General features: G+C 42.5%; 1 protein-coding gene across 1 annotated transcript in view; it reads left to right on the top strand.

Moving 5' to 3' along the window:
- Positions 1–27,303, top strand: part of CACNA2D3 (calcium voltage-gated channel auxiliary subunit alpha2delta 3) — a 798,772-nt gene that overhangs the window by 497,915 nt on the left and 273,554 nt on the right. The window contains exons 14-15 of the mRNA XM_055079897.1: positions 15,305–15,383; positions 26,864–26,997. Of these exons, the coding sequence (XP_054935872.1) occupies positions 15,305–15,383; positions 26,864–26,997 (213 nt within the window). The remainder of the gene's footprint in view (positions 1–15,304; positions 15,384–26,863; positions 26,998–27,303) is intronic.

The following is a 27,303-nucleotide window of genomic DNA, read 5'->3' as shown; positions in this document are numbered from 1 at the left end:
GATGCAGGGGACACAGGTTCGTGCCCCGGTCCGGGAAGATCGCACATGCTGCGGAGCGGCTAGGCCCGTGAGCCGTGGCCGCTGAGCCTGTGTGTCCGGAGCCTGTGCTCCGCAACGGGAGAGTCCACAACAGTGAGAGGCCCGCATACCACCAAAAAAAAAAAAAAAAGAAAGAAATTCCTAGAAGTGATTTCTGAGAAATGGAATTGCCATGTCAAAGGTTATATGCATTTTACATTTTTGAAACATATGGCCAAGTTATTTTCAGAAAGCTACAATTTTTATTCCCATCAGTAGAAAGACTATTTCCTAATATTTTTATTGTCATTAACAAATCATTTTCAATTTAATAGCAAAAAGAAACCAGAATAACACCTCAAAACTCTTTTTTATTTTAATTTATATTTGTATTTATGCTTAAAAGTGGTTTTAAACACTTTGTTCTATGTTCTTTTGTTTGTTTTGTTGCCATGAGTGTTTCTTCTTCTGTGACCTGACAGTTCATGTCCGTTGCTCTATTACTGTGTTATCATATCACAGTGTTGCAATTAAGAAAATGAGCTTTGGAGTCCCACGTGCCTTAAAAGTGTCCAGTAACTGTTACTTATCTGCTCTGTGACCTGGGACAGTTTCCTACCCTTTCTAGGTCTCAGTTTGCTCATCTGGTAAATGAGAATAATGATAGTGCCCTCCCATTGCAATCCTACCATGTATGGTATCTGGCAAAGGGCCAGTGCTCAACATCCTCAGTTTTTATGCATCAATACTCATTTAATCCCTCTATTTCTCTTGGCACATTCCTACTCCATATGTCATGATAGATTATCCCCATTTAACCTGTGTTTATACCTTTTAATTGCCTGCAATAACCACATTGCTTCATTTATCTGACAAATATTTGGGGGTATCTGCTATGGGTCAGGTGCTGGATTAAGAGTTCAACAATGGTGAACAAAACATACTGTCTTTCCTTCATGAAGCGTATACTCTTCTCTCTCTCTCTGCGTGTGTGTATGTGTGTGTGTGTGTGTGTGTGTGTGTGCGCAGGGAACAGAACATAGCTAAGTGACAGACAAATAAATGTAATTGTACCGAGTGCTATGCAGAAAACCGATAGGAGTTGAGACAGAATAAAAGGGGGACTTATTTTAGATAACATTAAGAGGGGGAGACTTAAAGGGGTAGAAAGTTTTATGGTAAGACATCTGTTAAAATGGTTATTATCAAAAAGACAAGAGATAACAAGTTTTGGCAAGGGTATGGATAAGAGGAACCCTTGTGCACTATTGGCAGGAATGTAAATTAGTGCAGCCACAATGGAAAACAGTATGGAGATTCCTCAAAAAATTAAAAGTACACTACCATGTGATCCAGCAATCTGTACCCACTTCTATAGGAAGGAATTTTTCTGAAGGAAATGAAATCACTATCTCGAAGAGATATCTGCACCACCATGTTCATTGCAGCATCATTCACAATAGCCAAGACATAGTAACAACGTAAGTGTCCATCTATAGATGAATGGATAAATGTGATATATATATAAAATGCAGTTATAAAAAAAGGAAATCCTGCCATTTGTGACAACATGGATGGACTTGGAGGGTATTATGATAAGTGAAATAAGTTGGTCAGAGAAAGACAAATGTCAGTACTACATGATCTCACTTATATGTGGAATCTAAAAAAAACAAAAACAAATAACAAAACTGATATAAACAGAGAGTAGAATGGTGTTGCCAGGGGCTGTGGAGAGAGGAGTGAGGGGAATGGGGAAGATGCTGGTCAAAGGCTGCAAACTTCCAGTTACAATATAAATAAGTTCTGGGGATCTAATATACAGCATGGTGACTATAGTTAACAATACTGTATCATATACTTGAAAGTTGCAGAGAGTAAATCATAAATGTTCTTACTAGAAAAAAAAAGTAGTAATTGTGTGAGGTGATGAATGTGTTAATTAACCTTATGGCCATCATTTTGCAATATATCCACTTATCAAATCATCATATTATAGACCTTAAACTTATACAATGTTACACATCAATTATATCTCAATGAAGCAGGGGGAAAACAATTAAATTTTTAAAAAATGCTTAGTTTATCAATTTAAATAATAAATAAATGTACATTTCTTTGTACAATGCATAAAGTAATAAACTACAGGTAAAAGACTGAAGAAACCCCACAAGTTCCTCCTTATCTACTGGCATTTGGGCTACAGGGCTCAAGATGGCCTGTATCCTATTCAGGAAACTAAGCTGTTTAGGGGGATAAGTGCAGAAGTGATGCAGTTCTGAAAGAAGATGATGCTTTTTTAGGGCTCTACCATGGTCCCCTTAACCAGAGAGAAAAACAAACCCGTGTCCTCAGTGTTGCTCACAAAGTTAGGATAGAGATAGTGTAAAATATTGAAGAGGGTCTTCAACCAGCAACTTTTGAGAAGTCGGCAGTAGTGAGTAACAGAACAGCAGGCCCATCTCCTCTCTCTCTCTCTATTTTTCTTTATATCTCTTTGCCTTCCTCTTTCTATAAAATGTATTTTCAAAACTTACAACTTCAGTGAGGGTGGAGACCATATGGTTTTTTCCTCCCCATAGTGTCTCCAGCATTGAGCAGAGAGTTTAGTACTATGATGGGTACCCCACTAATACCTGATGGATGGAAGAGTAGATAGGAGGGTGGGTAGATAGGAAACAGAAAAGGTAATACAAATTAGAGGTCAGTAGGAAAGAAAAAGGGTCACCAAAGTCAGGGGTATAAAAGTAGAGCCAAAACCAACTTATCTCAGAGGGGTTGTAGCCCTCTGCTTGAGGCAGCCAGTGCAGAGCAGGAACCCAGGACAGCTGTAAGACTCACAGTCTGTAAGAATAAAACATAACAATTGCTTAGGATAAAATACAACTTTTACTGATTGAAGACAATAGATTTTCCCCTGGAGTTTCTCAAAAAGAAGACAATGGCTCCCCAATCCCTATGGAACTTTCATTTACTTTCCTGTCCTGTCCACCTGAGGCCTCTACTCATTTATGTCAATTTAGTGGCTCTCTAGAGTAGGATCTTCAAAGAACTTGGGGGCTTGCTCTCACAATGGAAGTTCTAGGTTTGGGATGCACCAGAATCCCTGGAGGGGGCAGAAGTTGGTATATAGATAATGAACATGTATAGATGGCCAAAACCCCAGAGGTGATTCGGATACACACACACACACCCTAGCTCTCCCCAGGAGCCATGTCCCTACCTGTCTACCTCTTGGAGAATCACAGGTAAAATGGAATGAACACTGTCCTCAACAATATCCTTGCAGTTTTCTGACAAGCCCTTGACTTTTCTTACTGACAGTAAGCCCCAGAAGGCAGTAGGTGAGATGACAGCAGAAGCTGCTATTTTGTACTAATTTTTAGTGACAGGATGGATTGGTTGGGGAAATAGAAGTGACAGGAACCTTGGGAGAAAGCAACAGTGCTAGCTTAGAATTCACAACAGCTGTTGGTTTTAATGGATTTGAGAATGATTTGGGTAGAATTCCAAACTCCTACATCCTTGACCTATAACCTGACGCTGTACTGAGTCACCAGGATGGTTCGTGGAGGGGGTGCTCTATCCAAATCATGCTGCTGCTTCTGTGGGCTTTGGCTACAAATCCCAGTGAGAACACACAAGGACCACACTTGTGCCCAAGGCCAAGTGGGCCTTGGTCCTGTACCCTGATATGAACCCTTGGAGTCTCCCCAGTCCAGAGGTAGAGGAAGGCAAAGAGAGACAAACTTGTGGGGAGGAACATTAAGGAAAAAGGAGCTTTTCTCTAAGGTCCAGAGAGGCAGACCCAAGTCAAGTCTTCAGTCTTTGCACTCCTAGGCTTTTCCCCAGTCGATAGTCTCTTTAGGGTCCAGGCAAGAAGGCCCATGGAGGTCTCCTCTTAGAAAGAATCCCCCTCCACACACACTCTTGCACCCCAACCTCTACCATTTTACTTTGTTTCATTTAACAGCAATCCTGCCATGTGGGTCCTATTGTGTTAACCATAGTATCTTACAAGTAAGGAAAGGAGGCTTAGATGGTCTTCAGCTCCTTCAGAGAAGACCCAGATTCTAAGACTAAGTGTGCCCAATTTCTAATTCTTAATCCTGTCTTGCATCCACTGCATTCTGCTAACCTGCCCACCCAGTCATCTCTGTTTTCCATGAAATGATGCCATCTGTCTAAACTGTCACAAACTATGGGGGAAAAGGAGAGAATTCCACTGAAAGTTGCTAGGATAGGAAGGGTCACATCACTATTTTAAGATGTAGTCTTTTCCCTGCTAGGTAATCTCTGAAGCAGGCAGTAATTTAAAATACAGTTGGCTTCAATCTTTGCATGGTTTTCATCTAGAATCAAGGGGAAGAACCTAGGAAGAAACATATTATAAACCTGATCATCCACCCATGGACGGCCTTAAATAAGACACCATTTTATGGCCCCTAAAGCTGAGACTGTAATAACAAAGACCAGAGCTTTTTCATTTCTCCATTTCTTCCTGTTTTATCACTGAGCTTCAGTGTAAAAAGAAACCAAGGGAACTGAGCAGAGGGAAAGTAAAAACTTCAGCTGATTGATAGCAGACCAGTCTGGAAAAATAGGAAAGTATTTAAAATGGAGTTAGTAATGAAGGAAAGGGCTCTAACTCTGATAAATTCTAGTATATCCCATGCTGACTTCTTTTGACTTCCAAAATTTGTGAAAAGAAATGAAGAGAAAGTGGGTGACTGATATAGATTGAGACTCTACCATATGCTGGATGCTCAGTTGGGCACAGTTGCCTCATTCTGCCCTCACAACATCTATATTTCTGTTTGGAGGGAGAAATAGATGTAAATCAAATAAACAAACAAATCATAAAGATAACTGCAAAAAATGTACCAGGAACCATGGAGGAGACAAATGGAGTGATCCAAAGGAGGGGAACTGGGGTCAGAGGGAGTTAGCCATGCAAAGTGGGAGGAGAAGAGTATTCCAGGCAGTGGGAAAGGTGGAGGCAAAGACTCTAAAGCTAGAACGGTCATATTTCCACATCCTTCAGGGCATCTAGCTGTGATAAGGAGTTTGCAATATATCCTAAGTGCAATGGGAAGACATCAGAGGGTTCTAACCCAGGGAGTCACACGATCCCATGATGTTTCTTGAGCAAAAATACTGCCATCCCAATTTGTGGAACAATTAGCTTCTCTTTCCATAAGTGGATTTTCTGACCAGTTTTGCTTAATTTAACAGCTTTACATACATGAGTTTCTTTTTGTTTATTGTATTGAATCTGTAAGCCCTCTTGGAAGATGGGGCATACTTGTTAACAAATAACTGTCACCACCTGATCTCTCCAGGTCTAAGAGGTCAAGAGAGGCAGAGAGGGACCTCCCAGCTGACCTCACCTCACCCATGGGAGGTGAGTTTTTTTTCAAGAGTCTTCCTATCAGTAGAAGGGGACTTTTATGGCATTGCCAATCAACAAGTGTTTGAGTGCTGGCTCTTTGCCAAGCATTGTGCTGGATTCTATGGATTCAAAAATGAATGAGAATAAACCTACCTAAGGAGTCAGAAGACTTGTATGCAGAAAACTATAAGGCACTGATGAAAGAAATTAAAGATGATACAAATAGGTGGAGAAATATACCATGTTGTGGTAAGAACACACCCTCACACCCCAGCTGCAGGTGGCCAAAAATACCTCTCTGCCCACATCCCCAGGTCTCTCCTGGTCTTACATAAGCAATATCCAGGAACGAAGAATTGGCTGTAATGGTGGCCCTTCAGGCATGGAGGCAGGTCAGTGGCAGCAAGGGGCCATCTCAAATCTCCTCTGTGTATGTAGCCCTTTGCAATTTACAAAGCCCTTTCACATGGTCCTCTCACATAGGCTTCTCATTTGCCCTGGGAGGAGTGGGGTGAGGCTTGGAGGCCCAGAGATGATCAGTGACCAGCCTGAAGTCTCATAGGACAGAGCCAGGAGGCCAAGGTCTATCATATTACCCAGATTTGCCCTGAATTCTGGATCCACTTATTGAATAGCCAACGACTGAGATTGACTGAGCCTTTATTACAGCTTGGCACTGTGCCAAACACTTATATGCTATTTTACCTCATCCTCCTAAAAAATTTATAAGGTAGCTGTTACTATTTTCCCACTACACAAATATGGAAATGGAAGTTCAAAGGGTTATATAACTTGCCCAAAGTGACACAGAATGTCTCACATCAGAGTTCTGCTCTAAACAGTAGTGTTTTACTGTCCTCACCCGAGCCACTGGGGGCACCTAAGCATGTGACAGAGTGCTCTACACCCCTGAACAGGAGCTGAGGTGGAGTGGTCTCCATCCCAGCTCCGCTAGCCAGAGGCAATATGTAAGCACTTATGAAAACAATATTCCACATTTTTAGTAGTCATAAAATGTTAATTAAAACCAGGAGTCACAATTTCCACCTAATAAATTACAAATGATGGCACCCAATTGTGCCAAAGATACAATGAAAAGGACATTCACATATACTGTTAGTGGAGGATAAATTGATACACCACCTCAGGAAAATAATTTGGCAAAATGTATAAGAGCCATAAAATGTTCACATAGTTTCTGACAATTTTCACAAGGGGTCCCACCCTTATGAAAATAGTCAGAAACGCATTAAAAGAAAGACTTTTATGAACCATAGTCATATATGCTATCATGAGTCTGGGAAGCATTATTTGTATCTGGGGACCAGGCAACGTAAATATAACTATAAACTTAAGTTATAAACTGTTCATGGTATGATTTTAAGTGAAAAAAAGCAGAGTATAAGATTGTATAGAGGGAGGGTGACACAAGAGGGAAGAGATATGGGAACATATGTATATGTATGACTGATTCACTTTGTTGTAAAGCAGAAACTAACACACCATTGTAAAACAGTTATACTCCAATAAAGATGTTTAAAAAAAAAATGAATGAGACAGGAATCAAGTGTGTCTATCCATTCCATCCCTGCTCCTTTAAATGTGCTCCTTCAGAGGTTCCATGACTTGATGTCATCATACAAACTCAGGGTTTACAGTGATGCCCATTCTGTCTCAGGGCTCTTGACATCTTATTCCTCCATGTTGAGGACTTATTCCCCATGTGACTTTTCTGGATCTGACCATAGATAGCCAATATCTAGTACTCACTGAATCATCAAAGAATAAGCACGCAAATGAGTGAGTGAACTTCTCTCTCAATTTGGCAAGCACTTAAGATGAAAGTGCCCATCTTGTTTGTCCAAAGAACACAATCTGTTTTTGAGAAATTTATAGTGCAGAATACAAGAATTATATAAGACAGCAGTTTTTAACCTGGAATCCAGAGGGTTCTTAGAGAATCCCAGTTTGGACTTTGGTGGAGGAGATACCTCAGACCTCATGAATCTTATCTGAAATTGTGAATGTACATCCTTCAGCCTTTTTTGTGGGGAGAAAATCCATAGCCCTTGTCAAATTCATGGTGGATCTCATGACTTTGCAAAGGTTAATAGAAGGTTTCATGTTATACCTCTGATGTTACTCTGATTGTGTTAGGAACTCTCAATCTCATTATCCTTAGCTTGTCAAAACCCTTCTCTTAGAAAAATCTTCTTTACTCACAAAAGTCAGTTTCCTCTTCAATCAAACCTCTGGGTACAGTTAGGGAGGCATCCATGAATAGGAGATTTGGCTTTCCTGGGCTCACCTTGTTTGGTTTTACTGCAACAAACTGTCTGAAACACAAGTGGAATGCAACCCTAGCTGACTGGAACTCATTGCTTCCAACCTGTCTTTTCATTTATTATCTCATTTACCGTTGATCACCGTAAATGGATGAATGAATGATACATGTGTAGGTGGAGAAAACACAGTTCAGAGGGTTTCACTAACTTAGTCAAGATTGCCAAGACGGTAAGTATGGATTTGGACTCACCTGGAACCCAATTCTCCTGATTCCCAACTGTTTTAAGGGTACTCAGTATTCGTTTTAATCAAATATAGTAAGGCATATAGACATGGAAATGACTGTCATGAAGGAAGAAGTTTATTATACTCATAGACCCCTGGAAGCAAGAGGCATGTCATACTATGCAGGGCCACACGGGGAAGCACCAATACAAGATGAGTGACGGTGGGGAGGGGAACTGATGGGCTGAAGCCTTTATTGTGGTTTTTGTGGGAAGAAAGAGGCAAAGCAGGATAAGCAGGCTGAGAATTGAATAATTTCAGTTGGCTCAGGGATGTAGGGGCTGTCTCTAGCTGTATGGTACCTATCTGGCCCTGGAGTGATTAGGACAGGTGGATAATGGCCCTGGGTGTGCACACCTGATAAAAGGAGATAGTTGGGGGCATGGGATCTGAATTGGTTGGTTTACATATCAAAGGTGCACTTGAAGGCAAATTGTTTACTGTCTCCAAAATTGGCTAACCAATTGGGATGGGCAGTTTCTCCAGGACAGTAAGTCCCCAGATATCAGAGCATCAAAAATACCCCCAGAATGAAGTTAATGGAGCTGGATAGTCTAATGAATTGTATCACCCACCTTTGAGAATATTTATAGCTTGACTTCTTACTGCTCCTTGAAGTGGTGTGTAATCTCTATTCCATAGTGCTAACCTAAGTTAACGGTCTCTGGGTGACCCAGAGACAGCCATCTCCTTCACTTGGAAAAATACATGGCCATAAAACTGGACTTCCATCCCTGGCCAGAAGATTACAAATGACAATTTTTTCTGAATTAGGATATTTTCAGTACCACACATGAGATATCAGGCACTGTGCTTGAGAGGAAGGAGATTATACAGACTCTTAGAGCATCCCCAAAATGACAGTCCATTTTTCATAATGGTCTATGATATTCATTTGTTGAAATTTTGTTACTTTTGTAATTTAATTCAATTTATCCCATTTTATTGCTGCTCAGGGCACTGTTACCTTATTTGCCTCTCTTGTCCTTCTGGATAAAGATGTTTCTTCTTTTATTATGAGCATGATGGCTTCTAGATTAAAGCAACCTGCTCAATAAAACTGTTTTCATTGGCATTCACCTTCTCTGAGCCCACCTCTACTCTTGCAGAATTTTCATGAAGACTAATATTGGCAGGGATTTATGAAGCATTTTTGTGGTTAATCAAATTCCAGCTCTCATTTTCTGCTTAGAGATGAAAGATTTTGTTCAGAAATGCTTCCCTGCATCGGAAATCATAGAAATGAGCAAATAACAATAGAAGTTGGTTAGGAATATTTTTTGTGAAGATACAGGTTAAAAACATAGTAACAATTGACTTTGAAACAGAAAGACATCAGAAGACTTCTTTCTAAAGCTGAAGTTGTGTACCATTTTTGAGAAATCCTGGGCATATTTTAGGGAATAATTGAGTTGGACAGTGAGTCAAAAGGGACAAAAGTAGGTGAGAAGATGTGAAGGTGAGTCTACATGCTTGTTTGCAGAGGCTGCTACTTAGCTGAATTGAAATATGGAACACATGGGTGTGGGCAACCATATGTAACTGGATGATTCTTTTAGCAAATTTTATTTATACTTATAATCCATAAATTGCATGTTTTTAAAGGTAGAGATACTGAATTTATAGTTAAATGTTATTTTAAAGTAAAAGATTGCCTTCGTTTTTAAAAACGAAAGTAAAGACTGTATATTTGGAGGCTCCTCAGTGCCCTGTCCCCAGCCCTTTCCTCTGTATCGGGACCCAATAGTGGGGCTATTGTAACTTCAAGAAGCAGTGCTTTGGGTGTGAACACCCAGCTCAGCAGCTACAGACATCTGGGTACAGATCTGCCCTTTCTTGGAGGAAGAAGAAAGTGCAGTTGCCTGATCCTGCTTGCCCAGTCTAGCTGGTGTCTGATATTCCTGCCTTGTTGGGTTGACACAGGCTTCTTTAAAAATGTCCTCTTGATCCAGCTCCTCTGTTTCTTTTTTTAACCACCCAATGGATTGTAAACTCCTTGAAGTTTAGCCTCAATCCTTTGCAATCTATAGAATCACTTTATTGGAAATGGCTTCAAATATTTAATTCCCAATGCCACTTCTTTTTGTTCAGGCCTTATCTTTTTGGTGATATGTTTTTAAAGTGTTGGACTCCAACCACCTGTTTCAGACCCACCATGGGTACTTCTAAAAAATGTAGATCCCTGGGCCTACTTAATCTGAATCTCTGGAGGATGGGTGCTGGGGACTGGTTATTCCGATGCCCAGTGAAGTCTGAGACCTCTCACCCACCTGGCCAGAGCCACTGTCATCTCTCACCTGCAGTGTTTCAGTGGCCTCCTACTTAGTGTCTGTGCTTCTATTCTTATCTCCCTATGGCTGTGGTCCTCAAACTTGGATGCAAATTGGACTCTCCATGGGGGAGAATAAAAGTTGGGCCCTGCCCAAATCAGAGGATCTGATTTGATTGTCTTGGTTGGGCCCCGGGCATTCAAAACTGTAAGAACATCACAGGAAAGCTGAATGGGCAGCCAGGATGAGCACAACTCTCTAAGGCCTGTTCTCCACACTGCAGACAGAATGATCCTTTCACAGGATTATGTGTCAGTCCACATCAGGCTTCTACTCAGTTCCTCCTATGGCTTCTGTTCTTGCTACAGAAAAATCCCAGGCTCTAACAGAGGCTGCAAGGCCCACATGATTAGGCACCTGTTGTCTGTCCAAGTTCATCCTGTACAATCTCTCCTACCTGACTCCACTTCATCCATACTGGTCTTGTCAATATCCCTTGAGTATCCCTATCTCAAGGCTTTGTACCTTCTGCTCCCTTCACCTGGAACATTCTTTCCTAATAGCCATATGTCTTGCTCCCCAGCTCCACCCATGTTTTGTCCAGATCCCTGCTCAAGCAGCACCTTATTGGGGAGGCCTTCCCTTCCTCCCTTTCTAAAATAGCAGCCCCCATCATTCTCCATTGCATAACCCTGCTTTATTTTCTTTATAAGCTTTTAATCCAACAAATACATAATCGTTTTATGAATCTGCCATTTATCATCTGTTTTACTCTCATGAAAATGTAGGCTCCCTGAGGACAGAGTTTGTTCTCTTTACCCGTCGTATCCCCAACACCAAGAATGGTCCCTGGCACATACTTGGTGCTCAGAAGTTACTTGTGACAGATGATGAATGCTACCCTTGGACTGTCTCAAAAGCATGGGCGTTGGTTATTTCTCCTTCAACACTGAAGGGAGTTGTGAAGGCAGCAGTAGCCTGTTTCCTGGCTGTACAGTTGCCCCATTATAGTTCTGCTGGCAGCCACTCTCCTTCCCCTGTTTAATGGCTATAGAAAGGAGAGAATTTGATTGATTATTTTTGCAAACTCAAACTACCCTATGTGCACTAAAGGTTGAGAGGAATAGTGCTCCTCTAAGTTTCTGGAGGGAATTGTATCTAAATGAGTAAGAAGCATAATCTGTGTTTTGGAAAAACTGGATTGAGTTCTTTGTGTCATCTGGGAAGTTTTATACTAAGTTAAATTAAGTGACTTTGAACTTTGAAATGTCCACATCCTAACGTTTTATTAAGCTTAATTGGGTTTGTAGAATATTTAAAGACCATCCAAACTCAAATGGGAGATTAAAATGAACTAATAGGTTGATGTAGACTTCCCCCTGCCTCCAGCCTTTGTGCTGCAGTAATGAAAATGATGCATTCATACCTGTGGATGATGAGCACAAAAGCCTGGCTTTCTGGGGAGTTTTGGTGTGTCCTGATGACTGCCGTGGTCTGAACTGTGCCGTGGCCCCTTCCCATGATCATCTGTGCTATGAACCTGGCTTTCAGAACCATCCCCATCTGTCTCTGCTAAGGAGGCTTGCCATATAGTAAAAGTAGTTGGGCTCTAGGCAGACTTGTCAAAGTTTGTTTGATGGAGCTTCTTAGGGAAGAAATCTCCAATTATTGGACATAAAATCCAAAAGGTTACAGAATCTGTTAGAGATGGAAATGAGGAGCAGTTTGACTCTATTACTCATAGAGGTTTTGCACTCATTTCATTGAGCAGTGGAGTAAGGCAGCCCACCCTACAAGATGCAAGACCAGAACTTAATTTCCACAGGTCATCTCTTCTCCTATTTGATTTTCACTGATACATTTACTTTTCCTATGTACTTGGAGAATGGTTCAGGAAGTAGCAGTGTCATTACTTTCTTTTCATTTAAGATGATCTTTAATTATTAAAGCAATATTGTTCATTTGTAAAAACATTCAAAGGATATAGAAGTTTACAGAGTAAAAAGTGTAAGTCCCCTTTTAGAAAAAAATAGGATTCTGTGCTACACAATATCCCACAACTTGCTTTCCCCCTTGCTAAGTTATAATGGATGTCTTTCTCATGAGTACATAGCTGCATGGTATTCCACTACATGAATGTCCCATGAGTTTTTTAGCCAATCAGCTATCAAGAGAAACTTGGAATTTAACAGGTTTTAACCATTACAAATAATAAAGGTGAAGGTCCTTGGTATTTGTGAAAATGTCTAAAACCGAATTATAGGGCTTTAAGAAGATATGCACTCTACAATTCTCTATACATCTGTGACTTGGTGTCATCTCTGTTACCTGCTTGGCCCCCATAGACATTTTATTTGTTATCCTGGCTATAGATAAATGCCTAGAGCTAGAATTACTGAGTCTGAAAAAATTACAAATATAAAATGCTGTTGTTAAATGGATCTCCAGAATATTTATTTTGGAGTAAAGTCCCTTCATTTTGTTTCCAGTTGAAAGGCATTATTGTGAGAAATCCAGGGCATGAACCCAGTATTGTTTGATTATGTTTATTTTATATGCGGAGAGGCAACGAGTCATTTCCACGCCATTTCTACTCAAATAAGGGGGCCAATTCACTGAGAGCCAAGGGCTGCACATAAATGGAAATATTTAACATGATTCTGATTTTCTTTCATAAGCAATAAAATAAAATACAAACCAACAAAATTAGTATAATGCTATAAATGTCTTTGCACATACCTGACCCAGGGGGTGGTGCTGACTGGAGAAGCCACAGTCGTGTTGGCAGTAGGGGCAGCGGTGCTGGTGGAGGGGGTCGTGGTGCTGGTTTTCATGATTGTGGTTATTGTTAGCACCTTATTCCTGTGTAATCATGTCTGGTCTGAAGTTTGGTGCAATCCTACTGGTTTTCCAAATGAGTTACCATCTTTTAAAATCAGAATCTGTGTAAGTTTTCCTGAATGGTTCACAGCACTGTTCTGGGGTTTTAACTATGCCTCCAAGAGAGAACTCAGTTTGTCCTCAGGTTCTTCACCTGGATGGCAGAGGAGGTTTGGCACCTGCAGGTACCTTTGCTCAGAACAAATAGGCTGCTTTGCGTCAGGTGTATTCCTCTTTGCCTGCAAGGATAGACTCACAGCTTCACTTCCTAAGAGCTATCTTTTATGCTTTCTGCTTCGTTAAGAACTTGCTTTGTGCAGGTTTTTATTAGTCTGATGTTTTCCTTTTAAATAAATTGAATTTGAAATGAAAGGTAAAGATCTTTGAAGAAAAAAGCCTGAGGCTGGTCTGGCTCCCTTGAGTGCTAGCTCAGGGCCTTGTAGCTGGCTGGGTTGACAGAACTGGCATCTCCAGGAAACTGAGGGGAGACACCAGTGTTATCCTGAGGCCATGGAAGACCTCTCTCATTAGATCAGTACTTGATGAAACTAAGCAAATCACTTTACTTAACCGAGCCTCAGTTTCCCCCTAAATCAGACATTTTCAGCTAAAAGCTAACAGTGGCCAGGCAGGAAAAGTGAACAGGGGACAGCTCTGTGTAGGAAGGTCAGTGGTGACCACTTTGGGCCTATGAGGTTGCATCTTCTATTTTTTTTCCCCAAGAGAGTCAGAATCTCCCAATTAAAAAAAAAAAAAATCCCTCCTCCCAATGTGATTCCAGTGGGAATAGTGTGGAAAAGAGCTGGGGGAATGAGAGAGGCAAAGCGAAGGCCTCTGTGTCTGCTCATCTGCCCCGGAAGCCCCCTTGCAGGAGCTGTTGATGGATGAAATAACTGCCTTACTGAACACAAATGAGGACAGACTAAGGCTACACAATGATAATGTATATTTAAACATCTCTTTAAGTTGGAAGTAAACCATCACGTAAGAACTAGTCTTCCAGTTATATGTCTCAGTTAAGAGGATACTCGTAACTAAAGCAAAATCTTAATTTTCAGTCAGCTGTGTGCATTTACATTTTTATCCATTCATTTACTGAGTTGTAATGTTCCAAGCACTGTGCCCCATCAAAGCACAGCCATCCTTTCCCTTGTCAGGTGGGTGGTCTAGTGGAGATCAACCTCGTATAACCACACAAGATACTAGTTAACAACAGTCTCAACAATGTCTCTGAAGGAGCCGTAGGGGTGCTTGACCCAGTCTGGCTGAGTGGAGGAGACATCAGCTGGAAAGACTTTGGGACCACATGTTGAATGTAATTCATCTAATACCATGTCTGCATTTAACTCAGTCGTAAATTGGTGGCCGAAGGACTGACTTCACCTGCCAGAAGAATTTTGTTTGGACTGTGTGGTATTGACCCACATGCCATTTAAAATGTGAACCAAAGGATTTTAACCCCTTTAATTTCTTGTTTTTCTTCCATCTAACCCTCAAGTACAACTCTGGGGGGTGGGTTTTACTTTATTTCAAAGAATTCTGGCCTCATAATAGAGATTTGAGAAGGCAGTAGAAAGTGAGAGATCCAAGGTTTTATATGTGTTCTCTGCTCTTTAGGAGCCAAAGTTTAGGAAGGCTAGAGAGGGTTCCCTTTGGTCTCCTGGCTATAGGCTGTGCCTCTCATCCCAATTAATTACCACCACAGACAGTAAGAGAGTGTCTGCAGCCTGTTCTCACCATTGGGTGGGTGGGGGGCATGCTGAAGTTCTTTCTGTGGTGTTTTTATTCCCAAGAAGAGCACACTCTGTACTTCCTGTGCGGATGAGGAAAGTGGTTGCCAATTTGGTCCAGACCTGGATGATCTTTGTTCATATATGTGTAGCAAACCCAGGCCCACGATGCTGCCAGTCTCCCGTTTCAAGTTATTCTCCTCTGTCGCAAGTTGCACACCGAAAAACAACCACCACCAGTGCCATATGGGTTAAAAGATCAAAGGCCCCAGTTTTGAATATACTTCTAGCTGACTTTACTTCAAATGTCTTAAATATGTTTCTAAAGATGGGAAGCATGGAGCATTAAAGAGGTAAACCACGTGTGTGTGAGCCATGCTTGTGGTCTGGGCAGGAGGGTGAAAAGTGAAAACCACTGATCCGTGTGTTCCTCTTCCTCTCAGGTTCGCATCTTCACGTACCTCATTGGAAGAGAGGCTGCTTTTGCAGACAATCTCAAGTGGATGGCCTGTGCCAATAAAGGTAGGTCCCCTGATGGGTTCAGTTCTGAATAACTTCTCCGTGGATGTGTAGAAACAGAGACAGTCACGAGAAAGTGGAGAGTTCTACCAGAAGGCTATGAATTCTAAGATAAGGTCTGGATGTTTCTAAATGATTATGACTGACTTGTAACAACTTCTCCCAAAATGTGTTTATAAACTTTGAGGACATAGTCAAGTGGAGTGGTTAAGCCTCTCCACTCTATCGCTTAGTAGCTGAGTGACCTTGGAAGAATTACTATGGCAGAGCCATTTACCATGCACCACATATCCGTGTGCTCACTCACCAATCCCAGCCCCCTCGCACTGGTTCTGGCCCACAGGCTTTAAGCAAAACCAACCTGGGTCATTTATGGGCTAAAGCATTTAAGAGCTGGTTTGGTGGTATCTATATTCTTTTCTGCTCCTGTGAACTCTGAAGCTACATGATGGAATAGATGAAATAGCCTGGGTTCCTGAGTGGCCGCATGGAGCAGATGCCTTTCCGCTCACCCTGTCTTCTGCCATCTGCCAGCCCATGATGGATATATAGTCTGTGTGATGAACCTATGTGTTAAGCCAGTGAGATTTCCAGTTTGATATGTTCCCATAGCATAACTTAACCTACATAACTAATTAACTTAGTTAATTTTAACCTGCTTCAGTGTTCTAATCTTCAAAGTGGAGAGGGTGATAATAGCTTTTCTTTTTGATTTTTATTGAATATAGGGTTAAAAAATGAAATGGTACAGATTAGGTGCCTAGTTCAGTGCTGAGACCTAGTAAGTGCTCAATAATTGTTGGCTTTTCTACATTCACAGGTTGATTTTCTACATTCACAGGCCCTGATGTTTGTTGGAAACAGTGCTTTAGGGAAGGCACAGGGAGGGAAGGAACAGGGCCTCCAGTCTTTTTTTTTTTTTTTTTTTTTTTTTTTTTTTTTTGTGGTACCTCCGGACGCGCAGGCTTAGCGGCCATGGCTCACGGGCCCAGCCGCTCCGTGGCATGTGGGATCCTCCCGGACCGGGGCACGAACCCGTGTCCCCTGCATTAGCAGGCAGACTCTCAACCACTGTGCCACCAGGGAAGCCCCCTCCAGTCTTATGAAGGGCTTCTTTTCAGTCTACACACAACCAAGAAGGCAAAGCATAGGAGGCAAATAGGTGGTATAGTCTAGATTCCTTGAGTCTTAACCCAAACTCCTTGAGTTCAAATCCAGCCTCTACCAAACACCAATCACGGTGGTGGATGTTACCATACCTACCTGGGTCTGAGTTATATCACCTACAGAACAGAGATAGTGATGATACCTGCCCCAGACAGATGCTGTGAGCATGAATGAGGCTGTGCAGGTAAAGCTGGCAGCTCAGTGCCTGGCACAGAAATGCCCCATATGATTTCCTAGTGTTATATTGATCTGTGGTTATATCTTATCTCTGCTCTGAGGCTATACAGTCCCTGAGAGCAGCCTGTCATTCTGATTTCCTCTTGAGCACTCAGCCCAACCTCCTGCTTTATGTAGACTGGCTGCTTCTTTAAGGTTTGAGAATTGAGCAAATTGACTATAAATACTAATAAAGGAAGATATGTCCTGTTGCACAGTAAATTGGTATTGGTGGATGTAGGTGGTCTATTTCTACATTGCCTGTTATGCCGTCCTTTATAAAAGTTCCAATATATGTATGTTAGTGGAGGAAAGAGGACTCAGGGAAGGGTTGGCAGGTCTCAGCTTTAGTTTTGGTGACTTAGGACAAAGTTATTTTAGTTGCAAGCAACCAAAGTTGCTCCCTGAAATTAAAAAGAAGAGTGTCTTGGAGAGAGAGGAGAGTGAGTCAGAACCCAGAGTGGGAAGGGAAGCTTATGTGTCATGAGGGGCCAGGGGCTGTGTTTTTGTTTTTCTTTTCCTTCTTGGTTTCTTTCTACATTCCGTGGCATTCTTCTTCTCTGTAGATAGACCTTCTCTGCTAGGGCATGTGCATGTCAAAAATGGCTACCCCACGCTGTGCATACCCATCTATCCACACAAGACCTATTGTGGAGAAAGGAGAGTTTATATCTTCTCCAAAAAATGATTCTGACACCCAGCTTGGGACAGGTCTTCCCCTGCCGAATTGCATATAGGCAGAGGTAAGCCCACAAAGAAAAATATATGTGCTCTGCAGGTGGATGGACACGGGAAGTTCTCAGGGAATAAGTGCCTAGCCAAGCAAGTAAACCTCTGCCTCACTTTCCCTTCGCTTGGCATTGTCTTTTATTATCTGCTTCTACTTGGAGAAATCTTTGAAGCAAGTCTCAATTTCTGCATCTAAAAATGGAGAACTGCATGAAAGGTTTGAACATTTCCTTGAAGCTCTAAAATAACATGTTCTGCAATTATTTTAGTTTATTGGCTGGCTCACCTCACTCAAAGGTATCAGGAATTCTGATTGTCTCAGAGTAATGCATTTGGCTTCATTTGAAGGGGAAATATAGAAGGAAAGTAGGCATGAGGAGATGGAGGCTGAATGGATCCTAGGTTGCCTCTGAGAAAACAGACCATTGAGATAATTTCTGGAACTTCACTGACATTTGAGTGAGCTACACTTTCTCAATTTTTTCCTTGATTCTGTGGTCTTGAAAGAAAGAGTTCCTTTCCATTTTTTAATTTTTAAAAGTTTTCATGTTATTCCTGCCACATCAGACTGCAATTCTTCCCATCAGCGAGTATGCATTTAGTCATGGGTTATTGTTTTTACCACTGTCTGTGTCCAGCTGATGAAAATTACTCAAATTGAAGTCTTGTCTTAATCAACTAATATTACACCATAATTTAGTTTTAGTCATTGTTTATAAGAATCGTTGAAGAATCCTTTTGAAGACAATTTAGTCAACTCAGAGTATTTCGGGGCCTGGCCATAGAATATAGCCCTTTAGATTTATATGTTCTGAGCGCAGGAACTTGGAAAATCCAAGGAGGTAATAGCAGCTGCTTAGCTGGCCCGGCCGCTGGATTCCGCAGTGATTCTCCTTCTCTTCCTGTCCAAATCCAGTTGTTTCCTTCCCTGCCAGAGTCAGTCCCTCACAATAGTTTCACCTTCCTCCTCTGCTTCTCTTCTAAAGGGCCGTGGGAATAAAATGTCATTGTTTGCCACTCTTCAAAGTAGCAGTTGCTATCAAAATGTCAGGTTCCAGTCATCTGTGCCCATATAAACATCGGCTTCATGTTGCGTCAGTTATGGGATTTAGACCAACGTAACGTCGGTGAGCAAGTGTTCTTCTATGGTCATTAATTAAATCATTGTTTATACTCTCAGATTGTTATAGTATGGAGGCAGCATAACATTTTTCATCTCAAGTGACATGAGGTCCAGGGAGGGCCCGCCCCCCTCCTTACATATTTTTGCCCTGACTCAGCCAAGTTCTTCAGTGAAATGAAGCATTAGCATTCAGGGACCAGAGCAGACCCAGGGAAGCCCAGGGAGAAGCCTGTTGGCTCACTGACCAGAGTGACCCTAGGGAGGAGCAGGAGTTGTCAGGACCAGCTCATTGTCCCTGGGTCAGTGGTCAAGGCCCTGCTATCGGTGCGAAACTTCTTGTTTGGAAGTCTGGTAGCCATGCAGACAGTTCTCAGTCAGTGGACCTCTGACACTGCCCCCTGGAAATGGATGTCTGGGCATATTCATAGCCCTCACAGGAGTTCTCTGCCTCCTCCAATCCACTAGCAAAATCCAGAGCGGCCTGGAGCTCATTGGTTTGTCTCATTTTATGCATAACTAGGTCCTATCTTGAGGCAACCAGCCCTAATGAGGCAAAGCAGCAAACCATTTGAAATACATTAAAACAATTATTGCCACTGTAGAATGGCTTATGGAACTTAAAATTCTGCATTCACACTATTGGTTAAACAAGTGAACTGGGAAAACTGAAAAGAGGGGCCAGCTAGCCCAGATACTCCATAACGCCTTGATGACCTTCTGTAATGTTCAGTGTGCCAAGATTTTAAATAAGCACTGCCTGATTCTCCTTCAAAAATCACGGTGAATGGAGTGTTTTCCAGCTGTGCAAATAAAGAAGGGTCTCTGTGTTTGGTTCTCAACCTATCTGTCATCATTAGATTGAATGGAAACACCACATGAGTCTCTCTTGGTTATCTGCTCAGCCTGTCCCTCTTTGATAGGCTAATGGTCATTCTCTCCTTGTTTGAAAGAGAACTGGTGGCCTCTGAGCCCTCCTTGGAAGTTCAGACCCATTGCCTTTTCCCACTAGAAATCTCTTAACCTCACTATACCTTTCCAAGTGTCAAATTTATGAGGCCAGAATGGTTGTTTGGAGTAGGGAAAGACTGGCAATTAAAATTTTTTGCTGTTTCAGAAAAGGTGGAAGAAGGCAAAAATGACAGTTTTTCAGATACCTTTGTATAATTCTTTTTTTGTACTCTTCGACCAGTAGCTCTCCAATTCCCCAACCCCCAACCCCTGGTAATCCCCTTTTGACTCTGTTGCTATGATTTTCACTTTTCTAGATTCCACATACCAATGATATCATACAGTATTTGTCTTTCTCTGTCTGACTTATCTTATTTAGCAAGATGTACTCAAGGTCCATACATGTTTTTGCAAATGGCAGGATTTCCTTGTTTCTCATGCTGAATAATATTTCTGTGTGTGTGTGTGTGTGTGTGTGTGTGTGTGTGTGTGTGTATACACTGTATCTTTTTAATCCATTTATCTGTTAATGCAGACTTAAGTTGTATACATTCTTTGTGTAGATTCCATAGAACTTGAGAATTTGAGTGGAAAGGGTAATAGTTGTGAAGATGAAGATGGTGCTACTGTTGTTAATAGCAACTAAGGATGACAAACTTCTAAGTGCCAGGTAAAGTGCAAAGTACTTTTATGTATTATCTCTTTTGACCCTCATTAAAGCTGTATAAAGTGCATGAGAAGGAAACTGAGACTCAGAGAGACTAGCAGCTCGCCCCAGGTTACCAGCTAGCAGGTGGCAGAGCCAGGATTCAGGCCCAGTTGATCCAAAGTCTGAGCCTAACTCTTCACCAGGGTGTGAGGTTGCTTCTCTTGGGGGGGAAGAAAGTCATGGTTCATAGAGGAATATTTCCCATGATTTGAGAGAATCTAGGAAAAGGAATCTAGATGTTGTGAAAGGACTTTAATGGTCTATAGCTAATAAAGACTGGAGCTGGGATTTATACCCAGCCTATGTGTTCTAGAAATTGCCCTGCTTCAGCTTGTGTAGGCATGTGGTCCAGTTTCTGACATTTTACAAATGCAGATATTAAGGCTCTCCGAGGAGACGAGGCAGGGTGGAATGGGGCACAGCGTTAGAGCTGCAGGCAAGCCAGCATTCCTAGCTCCACAGTGTGATCCTTTAAATTAGAGGTCCCCAACCTTTTTGGCACCAGGGACCAGTTTCATGGAAGACAATTTTTCCACGGACTGGGTGGGGGAGGATGGTTCAGGCGGTAACGCGAGCGGTGGAGAGAGCAACGGGGAGCGATAAGGAGCGGCAGATGAAGCTTCACTAGCTTGCCCGCTGCTCACCTCCTGCTGTTCGGCCTGGTTTCTAAGAGGCTGAGGACCAGTAGCCGCGGTCCCCAGGGATTGGTGACCCCTGCTTTAAATTATTTTTTCTAGCATGAAATTTGAAATTAAAAATATAATATTATAGATTTGAGGACACGGGGAGGCGGAAGGGTGGGCTGGGACAAAGTGAGAGGGTGACATGGACCTATATATACTCCCGGGTGTAGGGTAGATGGCTGGTGGGAAGCAGCCACGTGGCACAGGGAGATCAGCTTGGTGCTTTGTGACCACCTGGAGGGGTGGGATGGGGAGGGTGAGAAGGAGACGTGGGAGGGAAGAGATGTGGGGATGTATGTATGTGTGTGGCTGATTCACTTTGTTATGAAGCAGAGACTAACACACCATTGTAAAGCAATTATACTCTAATAAAGATGTTTAAAAAAATGAAAAATGTAATATTATTCACACAAAAAAAGACTTGCTCCTGAATCAGAGGTTCTGGCTGATTCTGATAGTTTCACACTTGGGAGCCCCCTTCTCCAGGTGGCACATGTCCACTGAGGCCCCTGGGCTCCCTGGCCTAGTGGTCATTCTCTCCTTGGTCTTCTCTTTCCAACTCATCGGACATGTGCCCTTCAGCTCTCAGGGCCCAACAGACCTCTTACTCGTTCTTTATAATGGTCCAAAGAGATGTGGAGGTAGAAAGTTGTTTATCAATGGTGCATTTTTCTATAGAAAAAAAAGTGATTTTCAGTAGTGTGTGATGTTGTTGGGGAGGATGAAGATGGGACAGAATATTGTGAGGGTCTTCCAAGAACACTGTTGTTGCATAAGGGGATGCACACCAGGTCACACCAGCAACATCACTGCCTACCTTATTGCCTTGAGAAGACTGGCACCTGATCACTGGCTTTCTCGTTTTCAGCCTGCCTTATGTCAGAGGGGAAAAGAGTCTTTGAAAAGACTCAAGGGAGCAGTACCCATCACACCAAAAGTAGAATGAGGACCTTACCCAGACCTTACCGGTGAGGTAGACAGCCATGGTCTCCCACTGAGGAGCAGACTTTGGGGTCCCTCAGATCTGGTGTCATTGCAAAGTGGAGTGTTGAATGATGTACTGTTGGAGCATCTCATGCAGAGGCACCTCTTAGACAAGGGACTCTTAAGAAATCTCTAAGTAAGTGTAGTAAAATATCAGAAATATAAAGCACCAGGCTGCATGTGGTTTATCACACTGAGTAGTTGTAACTCAAGAGTTCACAGGAGGCTCTGTAAGGGAATAGGTAAGTAAATTGATGTTATGGAGAAAAAGGAGCAGATCATTTATAATAGGTGGCTAATTTCAGCATTAATTACTCCTTGATAATTACCAAAAGATTGCTGATTCTGTTTTCTTACATGATATATGAAGTCCAAAAAGGCACATTAAAGAAGAGAATAAACATTCAAGAGCTAGAATTTAAAAGAAATACAAAGAGGTGAGGGAAGTGGGGGGGGAAGTGGCCAGTTCAAAGGATGCAGAAGGAGAAGGAGGGAAGCATCTGTGGTTACAGCCAAAGAGTCCAGCCCTCAGCGACTTCCTGTTATCCATCAAAAGGTACATTTGTTAACTAAAACTTATATGAAAAACATTTAGAAACAAAAAGAGACTCTTTCAGATAAGTTTTACGGTTTAATGTGTTGGGGTTAGATGATCTGATTTGCATGATTTGCATTAAGCTTTGCAGTGTACATTATTAATATTATCTTTGTAATTCTAGCTTTTCTTACCTTTTATACATCTGCATTTCTGGTCTATATATTGAAATATAAGTTAGAACTGTGGTATGGGTTTTGAGTAGACCTTTGGTGCTAACTACTGTGCATTTGCCAGGAACCTCATAGGGCAACCACATATTTCCCCACCCCAGCCTCAAACTTTCCCAGCCACAGAGATTCAAACAGCCCATTAGGGGTGTCCTTACAGAGGAGGACCATGCTGTCCATGCTCTGAGCAGCCTCCATGCTGTCCTTTCCCATTACAGGAAGAGGCAATGTCTTCAGTGGTTAAGAGCAAAGGTTTTGGAATCAAACGAATCTGTATTCAGATTGATCCAGGACAAATTACTAAACTCTGTTGTTTCTGTTTCCTCCCTATACAACGAGCACACACACATGTTGAGCTGTTGTGTTACCCAAGTGTAGAGCGACACTGTGAATCACAGTAAGACTTTGGTGAATGTCCTTGCTTCAGTAATGGCTCTCACAGAGCCATGTGCTGGTTCTGGGAATATCACTCTGGACAAGACAGGCACCAGCTTTTTGTGACATTTCATGGAGCCAATATTCCATTGAAAGAGAACAAAGTAAACAAGTAAATCAGAATTCAGCACTGATGAATCTTCAGAAGAAAGTGAAAGCAAGGTGAAGCAAGAGGAAATGAGTTCAGACAGCTAACCCCTGAATGACCCAAAGGAGCCATCCGTAGAAAACTGGATAAATGGTGTGCCAGGCAGAGGGTACAGTAGGTGCAAGCGCCTGGGGAGGGTCAGGTGGATGAGCTTGGTGGGTGGATGGAAGGGGATGAGTTCATCCAGGTAGGCGGGGGCCTAGTGAGGGAGAGTCTTAGAGGTCAGGTAAGAAATTTGGATTTTATTGTAACTCTAAATAGAAGCTGTTTTAGGATTTTAGGCAGGGAGATGATGGTCTGCTCTATACTTTAGATGGTCTGCTTTATACTTTCCTTTGACTGCTGTCAGGAGTCTAGGTAACAAGGAGGGGGATTTGTGGGGCATGGCTGGTTGTTGCTGTACCCTGGGGGAGAGACAGTGGAGTCTGGAGTAGGGTGGGAGCAGTGGAAATGCCTCGTTGGACTTGAGACATATTTTAGAGATAGGGCCAGAAGAACACGCTGGTGGATTAGCTGTGGGGTGGGGTGAGGAAATGATGGCTATCAAGGATAATTCTTAAGTGTTTGGCCCAGTTGGGCAGTGGCATCATTTGCTGAGATGGGAAAGACCCAATGCGGGAGGAATAGGTTTGACCAGGGAAATCAGGAGTTGGCTTTGGACGAGTTCAGTCTGAGAATCCTGTTAGTCATCCTTATGGAGGTGTCAGGTATACTGTTGGCTATGGGTCTGTAGCCAGCTTTTTGTAAATTTTCAGAACTTTGATTATGACAGCAAGGCCAAGTGAGGATGATCCCTCAGCTCCATCCCCTTCCAAATGTGTGATTGTTTTTCCTTCCCACTCCGCCTCAATGCTGAGAATCTGTCTCTCCCATCCCCCTCCTTCTATTTATTCCCTCCCTTCTCTTGGCCCTATTTTGGAAAACCCAAATCAGGAATTTTTACTGTTGGCTTTGAGGATTAGAATGAAAACACAGACAACCAAGAAAAACTCCTCCCAAGAGAGGCTGTGTTTACTGCACATTTGGTACAGGAACCCACAACAGGAATAGTGCTATACTGTGAATTGCTCACCCAGGTATCCTTACGGTCCAGGACCATGGAGTTCTCTCCTCCTCTTATCAACATGGCAACACCTCTCTTGGTTTGTCCTCTGTGTCATGTTTGTCTCTCTAAGACCCTTCATGCAGAGCCAAAGGTTCACCTACTAGAGAAGAGCTGAAATGTTTTCTTTCTTATTCACTGATTGCAGTCGTGGTTTGTGGAGGGATTATATCTATGATGCTTGCTGTCATCCAGCAATCTTCTTTAAAATTTGTCTTTCCCACTATGCCTCTAAGAGGGGCCACCTGGAAGCCTTGTGTGAGCAGTGACCCAGATGGGCATCCCTAACTGTAGTGCCTGACCTCTGAGGGAGTGCCAAGGTACACATGGGCCCTGCTCCAGAGCCCTGAGCTAGAGCAGGGTCTCACAGGCCTTTGGGGCTCAGTTTCTACTGGGATGGGTGAGGCTCTGGCCCTGGCCAGGAGGGTGGAGTGGACAGGAGTGACAGTGCGTGTTAATTAGCACTGTGCAGAGCTGTCACCAGGAAGCCAGAAGCCACGTGGTCCCAACCTGGTTTGGGGTTGGTACACCAAATTCAAACCAGCTGGCTTTTGTTTGGAAATGCCCTGGGAGGGTCCTGGTCCTTTCTGGACAATAAAAGGGCTGGCGTTTCCTTACCCTGAGCTCTGTATTAAACACTAAGAGGTTCTATAAACACTACAGCAAGTGCTGTGACAGATCTGGCTTCAGAGGCACACATATCCTCGCTCATTTGTTGGCAAGTAGGAGCTGGCATAAACTTAGTTATAAAGGTCCTTATTTAGAGGCATGGGGAGGAAACATGAATCTGTGTCCATCCAGTGTCCCCTGCTTAAAATGCTTCCCTGACTACTTGCCTGTAGGATAAAGTCTAAACTCCTTCCCAGGATCTTATGTGATAGTCCCTCTGCTAATTCCTCTGATCTTATAGCACCCTACTTCTACTCACTCTCCCCCAGCTTTTTACTCCAGCCATTCTGAGTTTTTTTCTGTTCCTAGAATGGGTCTAGCTCTGACCTTGGGCCTTTACTTACATTCCTTGCTTTGCCAGACATAGTCTTTAACCCCCCTTCCTCTAGCTAACTGGTCCTCATCCTTCAGGGTTCAGCTGTACTGACCCTTCTTCAGGGTAGCCAAGTGATTGGCTGTCCATGCTGTGTGTTTCTCTATAATGTTGACTGTGCTATTTTGTAGTTGTCAGCTTACTCAGACCTCCCAGGCCTCCAGGAAGCAGGGGTCATGCTCATCTAGTTAACTCCTGCTCCTTCAGTGGTAGGCACCAAGAAAGCCTTCCATAAATGTTTGAATGAAGGGCCCCCTCCTGGGGATCCAGACCTATGCTCAGTTCAGCCCTTCTCTTCTAACATCTCCTAACTCCCAGCAAAGCCAACAGGACCCCAAGCTGAAGAGGAGCATAGCAGTACCTGAACTCGAGATCAAAATGGCCTCTCCACCCACAAGATGATAGCATGTTTAGAACTTTTTATGTTACTGAGAAACCATGTCTACCCAGCATATTCAAAAGGCAGGTCTGGTAACTACATGAGGGTTTGAGCTGGAGTTTCAGCCTTAAACACACAAAGAGCAAAATTCTGTAGAAGCAAAAGGCATAGATTAAGATACTCAAGCTTGGTTTCACCTTCTGTATTTGCCACTTGATACTGGTGAGAACACGGCCAAAACACATATGCTCTGTCTGCCTCAGTCATCTTATCTGTAAAGTGGGCAAGTTATCCCTACTTCATCATGTTGTCAGGAATAAATGAGGCAAAGCTTATTAGGTGTTTAGCAAATTTTGTGCCCCTTATTAAGCACTCAAAAATTAATTATAGTGGGGAGGGATAAATTGGGAGATTGGGATTGACATATACGTACAACTATATATAAAATAGCACAGGGAACTCTACTCAATACTCTGTAATGACCTATATGGGAAAAGAATCTAAAAAAGAGTGGGTATATGTATATGTATAACTGATTGACTTTGCTGTACACCTGAAACTAGCACAACATTGTAAATCAACTATACGCCAATAAAAATTTTTTTTTAAAAATTATTATAACTATTGTAGTTATAAAAATAGGACAGCCTTTAAATTTGGTGCTTTTTAGTTTTCCCATTGGAAATAAATACACTAAAATGAAAAAAAAGGGGGGGTTACAAAATGGCATGTAGAGAGGACTCCCATATCTACCAGAGAAGGTCTATATGTATATGTATAGAAAACATCTGGGGAGAGATTCTCCAAAGGATTAACAGGGGCTTCTTCTGGGAGGTGGGTTTGTGGTTGATCTTCATTTTACTCTTTTTGCTTGACTCTGTTCTCTAACATGAACACATTGCTCATTAAGTGGGTGATGGTAGAGAGGAGACATAATGTTTAAAAAGGAAAAGGGAAGAAAGAAATTAGCTAGAGGCTAAGAAGGCATAGCGTAGGTCTGCTCCCCAGTTGTAGTTGTTCCTGTCTTTACTTAACGTGGTTCTCCCTTGGCAGGATTTTTCACCCAGATCTCCACCTTGGCTGATGTGCAGGAAAATGTCATGGAATACCTCCACGTACTCAGCCGGCCCAAAGTCATTGACCAGGAGCACGACGTGGTGTGGACTGAAGCGTACATCGACAGCACTGTGAGTCCCCAGGGCCCCAGGGGAGAGCCTGAGGGTTCCTCCTACCATGGGAGAGTTTCCCTGGGTTTATTCCAGAAGATGGTGGTTGTAGCATTCCTTCTCAGTAACGGGGTTCACTGACATCTTCCATATTTGTATGGTTTGCGTTGGTCTCTTAGCAAGCAAGGTTGGTGACAACTCCTAATATCAGAGAATGTAACAGGTTCTTCTGGAAGGTGTCTCATCAGCACAGAAAACTCACTTTCGGTTTCTGTCTTCTCTACCTTTTTTTTCCTCTCACAAGTGTACAAATTCTGTCAGTGTGGC

This window comes from Physeter macrocephalus, chromosome 18 (assembly GCF_002837175.3).
Source record: "Physeter macrocephalus isolate SW-GA chromosome 18, ASM283717v5, whole genome shotgun sequence".
In the NCBI taxonomy this organism is placed as follows: Eukaryota; Metazoa; Chordata; class Mammalia; order Artiodactyla; family Physeteridae; genus Physeter; species Physeter macrocephalus.
This window is presented reverse-complemented; position numbering and strand designations above follow the sequence as displayed.